General features: G+C 39.4%; 2 protein-coding genes across 2 annotated transcripts in view; both read left to right on the top strand.

Annotated features, from left to right (window-relative positions):
* The window catches only part of lama2 (laminin, alpha 2), a 198,122-nt gene extending 194,888 nt beyond the window's left edge, over positions 1-3,234 (top strand). The window contains exons 58-60 of the mRNA XM_016439772.1: positions 313-443; positions 572-794; positions 1,526-3,234. Of these exons, the coding sequence (XP_016295258.1) occupies positions 313-443; positions 572-794; positions 1,526-1,680 (509 nt within the window). The 3' untranslated portion in view covers positions 1,681-3,234. The remainder of the gene's footprint in view (positions 1-312; positions 444-571; positions 795-1,525) is intronic.
* Positions 3,235-4,087: 853 nt separating this feature from the next.
* LOC107653147 (trans-2-enoyl-CoA reductase, mitochondrial) overlaps positions 4,088-11,347 on the top strand; it is an 11,932-nt gene continuing 4,672 nt past the window's right edge. The window contains exons 1-3 of the mRNA XM_016439791.1: positions 4,088-4,243; positions 4,593-4,690; positions 4,828-4,959. Of these exons, the coding sequence (XP_016295277.1) occupies positions 4,095-4,243; positions 4,593-4,690; positions 4,828-4,959 (379 nt within the window). The 5' untranslated portion in view covers positions 4,088-4,094. The remainder of the gene's footprint in view (positions 4,244-4,592; positions 4,691-4,827; positions 4,960-11,347) is intronic.

Here is an 11,347-nt window from a genome sequence, read left to right as displayed (position 1 = left end):
TATTGAGAAAATCGCCTTTAAAGTTGTCCAAATGAAGTTCTTAGCAATGCATATTACTAATCAAAAATTACATTTTGATATATTTACGGTAGTAGATTTACAAAATATCTTCATGGAACATGATCTTTACTTAATATCCTAATGATTTTTGGCATAAAAGAAAAATCGATCATTTTGTCCCATACAATGTTTTTTTTGGCTATTGCTACAAATATACCCCAGCGACTTAAGACTGGTCTCCAGGGTCACAAATGTGGTGTGTGTGTGTGTGTGTGTGTGCGTGCGTGCGTGCGTGCGTGTGTGTGTGTACAGTGGACACGTATCGAGTGGGTAATGACGTGTCCGTGGATCTGGAGTTCAGGACGTCACAGAGCAGCGGCGTTCTGTTAGGCGTCAGTAGCCAGAAGATGGACGGACTGGGCATTGAACTTGTCAATGGAAAGGTACAAAAGAGAGATCTAGATTTTGTTGTTTTCAGTTCCATTAGGGGGAGGGGACAGGTAAATGATTGTGAATTTGTCTTTATATTTGAATGGTTTGTTAATAAGAGTGTCTGTGTTTGTTGCTGTAGCTTTTATTCCATGCAGATAATGGAGTGGGACGCTTCACAGCCGTATATGAGACAGATCCGGAGGCGGGGCTTTGTGATGGACAGTGGCACACTGTCTCCGCCCACAAGCTGAAGCACCACCTGGAGCTCATCGTGGACGGCAAGAAGTCCGAGGCAGCGAGTCCAGACGTCCGCTCTGCCTCCGCCGATACCAATGACCCTGTGTATGTGGGCGGATACCCCGGTATGTCAATCAAACTCTGTTGCCATGGTGTCATTGTTAAGAATGTTCAAACATTCATTCGTGACTTGGAATTAAACTAAGCCATGGAGATATTAACAAGCTAACAGGCAATAGTAACTTAAAAATAGAAAGTTAAAAAAATACATTTTATTAAAAATCTAATTTATTAAAAAAAATAATCTAAAAAATAATGACATAATAAAGCTTCTGTTTGATCATGATCAATTAAAACATTCATAAATTTGATGACATTTCTGATTCTGTGGCTCGTTCTCATTTACATCATAAACAAACAGAAACTTCTGTTGAAAAGCGGAGCGTGACGCTCATGACAGCAGTACTGTGAACAACAGTTGTTAATAAAACAAAACATTTACAAATACCAAATTAAATTGAAAATATGATTTTTTTTTCAAGCTCTTGAGGAAAAGTGGAATTATTTTGATTTGAAGTCTTTGTAAATGTATTATAGAGCAGAAGTTAGAAGTCTGGATCGGGGACAATCCTAAAATACAGAAGTTCTGGAAAATTGAACATTGCAACATTCTTGAAATTAGGAACAGACAATTAAAAGTTTCAGCTTTCATTAAAACGTATTCATTCAACTAGAAAGGTTGTTTTTTTAAGCATTTTTTCTTTCAGCTCATCTTAGCGGACAGACACATTGACAATTGGATCCGTTTAAATGTTTCCTGAAAGCTAAATGACTGAAATCAACTTGTCTGTTGCAGAGGGTCTGAAGCAGTTTGGACTCACTATAAACACACCGTTTAAAGGCTGCATGAGAAATGTGAAGATCACTAAAGCTGGGAAGACTCTGGAGGTGCAGATGAACAAAGTCCTGGAGCTCAGAGGAGTTCAACCTCTCACCTGCCCTGCTAGTTAAACACACACACGCTCTCATCTGCCCTGCTCTAGTTAAACACAAACGCTCTCGCCTGCCCTGCTAGTTAAACACACACAGGCTCTCACCTGCCCTGCTAGTTAAACACACACAGGCTCTCACCTGCCCTGCTAGTTAAACACAAACGCTCTCATCTGACTCATTTGACTGCTACTCAGAGTGAATCAGTTCATGAATCAAAATCAGAAATATTCAGAGAACTAACTGTGAAGTACTAGCTGTGCTGCTCATAACCAAATAACACAAGGAATATATCTTTTTTTTAAAAACAGCTGGACAAACCAAAGATTATAGACAAACCCAGCCAAATGAAAACCAGATCAAAAACTTCTTTAAAATACAATTAATACAATCAGATGTCATAGGAGAAAAATGTTATAAAACCTTTCAGTAACACTTTACAATAAGGTCCCATTAGTTAACATTATTCAGGCATTAACTAACATGTACTAAAATACAACTGTTCTGTGTTAATTCATGTTTGCTCTGGTCAATTAAAAATAACAGACACAACTTTTTATTTTAATAATGTATTATTAAATATTGAAATGAATTATAACTAGAATTAATAAATACTTTAGAATATTTTTCATTGTTAGTTAATGTTAACCAATATAAACAGATGAAAACTTATTGTAAGGTGTTACCAACTTTTTATGCTCTAGTTCATTATCAAACTATGTATTTGTGTGTTAAAGAAGCCAAAACCAAAACAGAAACTTTAGTAAAACATTAAGAACTTTTTTTAATCTCCAAAGCACAACTACATCTTACACAGCCAAACGGATCCTAACAAAGCCATTAAAGAGTGAATGACCCGAGCAATCGGGATTGTATCATTTAAAAAGACACACATTGATACATCAGTAACTCAATAAACTACAGAACTGTAAGGCCGTAAAACATGACTTTCTGCTGAGACCTTTCAAATGTCACCCACATCAAACATTGGGTTTGATAATCATTTAACACAATATCATACATTATTACGTGGAGAGCGTTGGACTTCCGGTCTTAAATTTGTGCATTTCGAGTTTTCTTCAAAGTGTGATTACGTTTGACACCTGATACAGTACATCAAGAAATATTTAAACAAAAACAAAAAATGCTTGTGCCTTGCTCCAATACTTCATAAACTGTAATTAGAAAGGTTACACTGACATAGAAAATTAAGGACCTGTTCACAATTAATTAGCCTTGCCAAAAATCAGCACAGATGTGCTGTATGAAAATCAAAAGTCAGATGTAGGAAAGTTGGACAGATCAGATTTTCGGATTTAAGTGTGACCACAGTGTAAATGCCTTAATGATCAAACCACACTTGAAGAATCAGGTTGGCTGCATATATAAGGAGCAACATACTTTATCTGAGAGCCAAAGAGATGGTACGACACATTCATGGAAAGAGGCCTTGTGTTGAGCCCTGAGACACTTTTCTCTGAGGTCTCAGTGTGTGTTTTTGCATGGAGTGATGACATGTACTGTGTAATGATCAGTATTTCAAAATAAAGAAAAATCCCCTCTGATGGCGCTTGATACGGTCTGCTGTGTTTCCTTTCATTGTGTCGAAATAACCATTAAAGTTCATGAACTAGTTCTCCTCCAGAGGGTCATTAGTATTCACACTTTCCGATTTTAGACTGACTTCCAATGTATCATGGTTTAGTAAAATATTTAAGAAGTTGAGGTCAAGTTAAATGCACTCTTAGATGAAAATAATATTCAGATTAAAAAAAATTTTACTTGTTTGTAGGACAGGTCATAATAAAGCTTCAATTTTAGTCTTGGGCTAAGTACAGCATTTGATACAATAGACCACTGTTAAATACTAAGTCTTTTAAACAGCTTTTGATCTTTCTGTCTCTCAGGTGACTGTACATGGGAGACATGATATATCACATGGTGTTCCACAAGGGCTGGTTCTCAGGCTACTTTTATTCTCATGCATCATGAAATGAATGATCATTTTTATAGACATCACACAGTCTGATGGGCCTAAAGAAACTGACTGAACATCTGTCTTTCATTTTACTCTGGAAAATTGAGGAATTAAGATGAATAGAATTTTCTGTCTTCCTATAAATGTTCACACTTTACACTCGGAGAATTTAGCGGTTTGTACATTTCATATTACATATACACTACACACACACACACACACACACACAAAACAGCTTGTATTCATACAAATCAGTTAACTCAGTGTGGTTTCCTGTCCAAAAAAACAAAGCAGAACTATAAAATCTATAAGAGTGCAGTGGTTTGTTTCCTCACCACACACAGTCTGGAATTACAACAGTGGAAAAAACAAGGAAGTACACTTTTTTTTTTTCAACAGTGTACAAATGTTGAAGACCTTTTAACTCATAGCAGAGGACAGCAGAAGAGAACGAGTCATGCTCATCAGAAGTCTGTTGCACAGAGCCATCCATGCTGGGACGATCCTGCTGAGAAACCATCAGAAATGCTCTACAGTGTGGAGAGAGACTCGCCACTGCTCGGCTTTAGTTTACAGAGAACACTCAGATAACATCGATACTGTGAGGTATGGAGATATCAGACTGTTTATATGCTTGTATTAGTTCATAGCAGTGGATTAAGATGTACTGCAATGATAAGTAGTCTTAATTATAAAATTTAAAAAAATGTTCATTGCAAAATTTATTTGGGATTCTACCAAGGTAATTTCATCTGAGGTCCTTAATGATATTTGGAAACAGTATTTTTAAACCATGATTGGCATGAACCAGCAATCTGAATCAAAGTCTTCCTCATGTTGATGTTTTTTAATATATTGTAGCACTGACTCCATGTTATACTCTCTTTGGTAAGCGCATAGATTAACTGCAGGACACTTGTGAAATGATGCTCATTGACTCGTCATTTGTCTTCAGGATGGAGCAGCTGCTGCTGCCTCCAGTAGGAGATCGTTCTGTGAGGGTCCACATGCTCGCAGCACCAGTCAATCCTGCAGACATGAACATGATCCAGGGTAAAGCCACCACTCATACACCTTCATGTCTGTTTACATCCTTTCAGTCTAGTGATGGTTAAATCTGATGTTATTTTATAGAAATTCTGTTCTACGCTTTGGGTTGATGGAGGCTGAACATGATCTTGTCTCCATAGGTTCGTACCCGATCTTGTGCCCCCTCCCAGCGGTGGGGGGGAATGAGGGGGTGGGAGAAGTGATAGAGGTGGGCAGTGATGTCACATCTCTCAGACTTGGTGATTGGGCCGTGCCCATAGATGCCGGCTTTGGTGAGGAGATATTCAGCGTTTCAGTTTAGGGATTAAAAAAAACATCAAAACGTTGAAGTCAACATGGAATTCAGTTCCAAAATGTGTGTATTTCCAAGTGCATTGCAATGAAATCCAAAAATATTTAAGGTGGGTCTTGATTGAAATTTGATGACAGGTGGTTGATAAGCAAGAATTCTTGGTGGCACAAGTCCCAAAGGAACGTCCTTTCAGAGGAGGAACAAGATATTGAATTCTTACAAAAGATTTCAAAGAAAAAATTGCAATTAATTAAAAACAGCCTATAGCCTGGAGCATTGAAGAAACGTCTCTGGTTATGAATTTATCCTTTGGTTCCCCAAGATACAGGGAATGAGACACAGTGTCAGCAACTGACACTATGGGGGGAAACTTTCTCTTGAACAATCACTTAGCCCTATTGAATCACACCAATGCAGGCGTTCACACCTGATGTGTTCATATAAATATAATCGGCTGCTGAATGTCATTACCTCCAAATCTTTATGTGTGACTGAGAGCAATGTGCTCATCCTGAAGTTCATGCATATAATGTGGCAAGCTATGCAATGTCTCATTCCTTGTATCGAGGGTCCATTTCGAATGGGGAAACTCCTGTTTACTCTGATACCGAAGCCTGATTTGTTCATGCTCGTGTAGCTGCACGAACCAATGGCGCTTCAGTCTGCCAAAAGGGGAGGAGCCTACCTCTACCCCTCTCCAGCACAATGGTGACCCACAAAACTACATTAACAGATCTCTCTTGTGCAAAAACACATTAATACAGTTCAGTTAAATATTTACTCTCCTTATAGAAAATTCTGTGATTAATTAAGTGATGATTGTGCTTTAGAGATGAACAGCTGCTGTTAACAAGCAGAATCACTGAATGAAAGAGAAACACCAGAACTACAACTGACTTCAGTCACAGCCTTAGATGAAATCCACTGAAATACAAGACATTAAATCTCTATTGAAGATCTGATTAAACAACTCCACAAACAGCATTACCAGCGTCACGCATTATAATTTGACTTTGTTTCTGTCATATATCTACAAAAATTATTTGAGAATTAAAAGAGGTTTAGATGTTTTATTGAAAACGTTTCGTTTGGCCTCACCATTATGGTGATTAGGGTTTGTTCCAGTTGGGCTCTTGACCCTTGACTTTTTAACGCAAAGTGTTTTTGGTTGATGTAACTGTGTTTGTAAAATACATTTGTTATAGCAAGAAAAACCAAAAAAATGTGTGAGTATGTGGTTTTGGTTAATTATTGATAATGGAGCAATCATTATCTAGTGGCTTGATTCAGTGATCTCATTCAGTGGCTAATCTTTAATGACATGGAGTTATTTACAAAAACTATATGACCATGCATAATATGACAAACTGCTACTGAAGGAGTTTAACACCGTTTTATACTCAAAATCTTTAGTACTACTGCAACATTTAGCCACACACAGACATCAAGGATCAGCACATGAATCTCAACAATGGTGACAATCAAAAGCTTCATGCTGCAATGCATGCTGGGTACCAGCACAGTACAAAACTCACCCATGACTCCCAGCATGCATTGCAGCATGAATAAATTATGCTGAATTGTCCACTTATTTCTTTAATTCTTACTGTGCTTTTCTTTTTTGTTGAGTTATAGTAGCGTGTTTTGTGATGTTCAGAGTTGATCTGTTTATGTATTCTGTTGATTGTCACCGTTGCTGAGATTCATACGCTGATTCTTGATGTGTGTGTTTTTTTTATTTAAACAATCTTTCATAACAGCTTGCTTGTTTTGTTCTAATGTAGTGTAACATTGTTTTGTAAGAGAAGAGACACCTGATGAAATCAATGAAGCTGGTGTTTAATGACAATTACATCATTAGCAAAACATAATCAACAACACTACAAATTTTGTCTTGCCTTTGTTTTTGCCACAACAAATGTGTTTAACAACACATGGTTACAGCAGCCAATGAAAAGTTAATGTTAAAAAGTCTTCTTCTTTAAGAATCTTAAAAAGATTCAAGAGCCTAATTAAAGCAAACACTGATCTAACTCTAACCTTCTGTTAATTCTCAATAAGATCTTCTGTAGACATCTGACAGAAATAGTGTCAGTGTGGTTAGTAATGCGTGAAGCTGGTAATGCTGTTTGTGGAGTTGTTTAATCAGATCTTCAATAGAGATTTAATGTCTTGTATTTCAGTGGATTTCATCTAAGGCTGTATCTTGAGAGATTTAATGTCTTTTATTTCAGTTGATTTCATCTAAGGCTGTGGCTGAAGTCAGTTGTAGTTCTGGTGTTTCTCTTTCATTCAGCGATTCTGCTTGTTAACAGCAGCTGTTAATCTCTAAAGCACAATCATCACTTAATTAATCACAGAATTATCTATAAGGAGAGTAAATATTGAACTGAACTGTATTAATGCGTTTTTGCACAAGAGAGATCTTTTAGTTTAATGTAGTTTTGTGGGTCACCATTGTGCTAGAGAATAGAGCCTGTGCTTCAGTCAATGATATGCCGCAAACACTGATGTTCTGCTGCTTTATTTAAAGGCAGTAAATGTGGAGTTGATGCAGTGATGATCTCTTTGTTAAGTACTTCAGCACATACATGTGTGCTATAGCTGATGTTGAACTGCAACGATTTGAATTAAAGTCATGTTTTTAGTAACTTTACTATTACACATTAAGTGTTTGCAGTTTTGTTCTAAGAAATATTCCTTCTCAGTGGATTCAAATGAAATACGTTAAGCAAATGTTTACATACCATCACAGCAGTGAAACATATTGACTCTAATTTCTTGTGCTCGTGTAATTTCACTCACATTCATAAACGTTTCTACTGTAATTTTACAGTGATAGCTGTAAAAAAATAAAATAATTTTACAGCATACAAGAGTTTGCTTTATTTTTACAGTACAATTGTAATTATTGATTTACAGTACTTTTGTAAATTTACAGTCTTACTGACAACCAAAATTACCAGTAAGTTACTGTAAATTTTACAGTAATTTCTTTACAGTGTGGTCACAGGGCAAACTCTTTTCTGACTGAGAGCAGTTCATGTGCCAGGCAGACTGAACCAGGGGGCAGACATGCTGTCCAGGGACAATGTAGCTCCAGAAGAATGGAGACTACATCCCCAAATGGTTCAAATGATTTTGTCTGTCTTCGGGAGGGCAGAGGTGGACCTCTTCACCTCAGAAGACAACTTTCACTGCTCAATCTACTTTTCGAGACAGCAAGATGTCCTGGCCTATGATTGGCCCAGCACTCGCCTGTACACCTTTCCTCCGGTTGCCCTGCTTCCTCAGGTCATCAGATGGGACAGGGAAGTCAAATGCTCAGTCCTCCTGGTGGCCCCACTCTGGAGGAACCAGATGTGGTTCCCTGAGTTGATTCAGCTGCTGTTGGCAGCCCCTTGGCCGATACCACTGAGGGAGAACTTTCTCTCGCAAGCGAAGGGCATGATTTGGCATACCCGGCCAGAGCTGTGGAACATTCATGTTTAGCCCCTCGACGGGAGTCTTTGCAGCTCTCCGCGAGTGTAACTAATACCATTTTGGAAGCTAGAGCTCTGTCTACAAGACGTCTTTATGCCCTTAAATGGTCAGTCTTCTCTGACTGGTGTGCAGCACGGAACGAGGACCCATCCTCTTGTGAAGTGTCCCAAGTGCTAACCTTTCTACAAGAGCTGCTGGATAAGGGGCGCACCCCTTCCACGCTCAAAGTGTATGTGGCAGCCATCACGGCGAATCATTCTCTCGTGGCTGGCCAGTCAATCGGCATAAATGACTTAGTCGTTAAGTTTCTGCGGCCCCTGTCACTTAAGACCACTCTCCTTTTGGCTTTAGCGTCTGTCAAGTCAAGTTCAAGGGTGACCTGCAAGCACTCTCAGTCAGTGCTTCCTGTCTTGAGTTTGGGCCTAACGACTGTAGAGTCGTCCTCAAACCGAAACACGACTATGTGCCGAAAGTGCTCTTCACTCCGCTTATAGCACAAGTCATCACCTTTCTAGTGCTCCCCAGTCCAGATGGTGAGCAGGGTCCCAATCTACTCTGCCTGGTTCGGGCTCTTAGAGTGGATGTCCAGCGCTCTGGCCTGTTTGGACACTCAGAGCAGCTCTTTGTGTGCTTCGGAGGCCGCTCTAAAGGGCTGTTGGTTACGAAGCAGAGACTATCTCGCTGGATAGTGGATGCTATAGTCTTGGCTTACACTTCAGCAGACTTGCAGTGCTCTATAGGTGTGAGTGCCCACTCCACCAGAGGAATGGCCTCCTCCTGGGCTTGGTTCAGTGGGATTTCTATTGGTGATATTTGTGCGGTCGTCGCCGTCTACTTTCACCAGGTTTTATAACTTGGACACCCCTGCCCTGCAGGCATGGATTTTGTCTGCTTAATTCTACTTAATGCCCTTTGTAAGTGGAGATACAGGGGCCAATGAGCCATCTCTGTGGAGCCAAATAGGTCCATGTTCTCTTTGGCGAAAACTTTCCATATCCTCAACACTGTATGAGGATCCAGTCTCCATTCTCCTGGTATCAGGCCTTGGCATGATAGCAGGTCTGAGCTGCAATTCCACCATATCACAAGGAGAGGAGGTGTTGATGGGTCCAAAAGAGCAGATGCTGCACTACATCCATCATCAGTCATGATCCGACACCCCCCTGACAACTGATGCTCACGAATACCACCATTTGTCTGTTTGGATAAGAACATGGCAGTTCTGCACATCTGTATTAAAAGCTCTCAGAGTCAAATACACCACAAGCAGTTCTAAGCAATTTACGAACCATGCTCTGATTCAGAAGGCTGGATGGGTCTCTGACATGCAGAGTGGATTTATCGCAGTCCTAAAGGAAAAAGATTAGCCATTTGGCAGCTGTTTATATTCATATAGAAATGGCAGGCTTGAATGTCATTGGTCAGTGTACCTGCATTGGCGTAATTCTACAGGGATTCAGGATCTATTGAGTGAACCATAATCAAAAGGGAATATTTTTAGTCTTACTCTTTATTTAATGTGTGTAACATGCCCCGATTAATTGCTCACGATAAGACAAGGAACTTGCATTAAGTAAATAGGGACAATTTGGTGCGATATGGGGCCTCCCTTAGTAGTTTGTATAGGAATCAGTGCTACTAACCATAATGATGTTAGACACTGCACTGTCAACTATTGACGTGGATCAACCTGATCATCTCAGAGATATAAATGTCTCGTTTCCACCGAACGGTACGGGTCAGTACAGTACAGTACAGTACGGTACAATTCGGGACGGAACACCCTGATCCGGCTTGCGTTTCCACTGCCAACAGTACCCTTATTTGATAGGCATGGTGTATGCTGGAAAGTGGCAATCGACATCCTTCTCGCATGAAGAACAAAGCGCGACAACAGGCATTTCTCAATACACTGCCTCTTTTTGTTAATTGTCTGTTTTAATTAACAATAATAACCATTATAAAAGTATGAAAGGTTTGTATAATAGGAAATAAAGACAAAAGCAAACAATTGAGTCAAACGTATGCTACAAAGTAAGCACTGTACTGTGGTAATGTTTAATAAATATATAGTTATGAAACATAACTTATAAAACTGTGCTCAGTCAAAACGATATGACCAGGAACAAATAATAGATTCATGAGACCAAAGATTGTCTGTTAGATATACCCAAAACGAATGATATCTCATGTTTAACCACTACAGAGACATCAGAGCCAGTGGAAAATTTTAGAAGGACTAGCCGAGGTAAGGCTGCTCTCGGTGGGATACATGAGCACTGAGCGCCCAGTGATCGCCTGGAGCTCACATCTCCTAAATCGGCATAGCAAATTTTCAAATAGGCGCTATCGTTATAAATAAACTGCAGATTTGAGTTTTAAACAACTACATTCTCACCTGAAAAACTCTTAAAAATACAGAGTTCTGGCATGAAACTCTGATGGCGCAGTCCGATAGGTCTAACTCAATCTGACGTGATGACATCATTATCACATGGCGCAGCTGATTGGTTCTCTCCTGTATTGGTAGCCAATGAACTCGCTGCTCAACATTCAAATATATGACTAGAGCTTGCCGTAGCAGTGCAGCTTGCTTCAGAAACTCTCCACCTTCCCCAGCTCCACCTGTATAGGTCTGCTACGAGGTGATTCATGTATGCTATATGGGGGTTATTTCATGTATGTTATATTTGCAGCAGCAATATTTCTTACATGCTCACAGCAGTATGTTGTGGATGTATTGGCAATAGCAAGTCTCGGTACTTGCTCTGCCGCAGCAGCAGCATAGCAGGTCTATTCCGCCAAGACCAAATACATTAAAATTGTCATGTACATTACCATGCCAATCCCTCCGAGAGTTGTCATGACAGAACTACATTTCATGA

Source organism: Sinocyclocheilus anshuiensis, unplaced genomic scaffold, assembly GCF_001515605.1.
Source record: "Sinocyclocheilus anshuiensis isolate Anshui unplaced genomic scaffold, SAMN03320099.WGS_v1.1 scaffold1518, whole genome shotgun sequence".
Classification (NCBI taxonomy): domain Eukaryota; kingdom Metazoa; phylum Chordata; class Actinopteri; order Cypriniformes; family Cyprinidae; genus Sinocyclocheilus; species Sinocyclocheilus anshuiensis.
The sequence above is the reverse complement of the archived record's forward strand: the minus strand, read 5'-3'. Positions and strand labels throughout refer to the sequence as shown.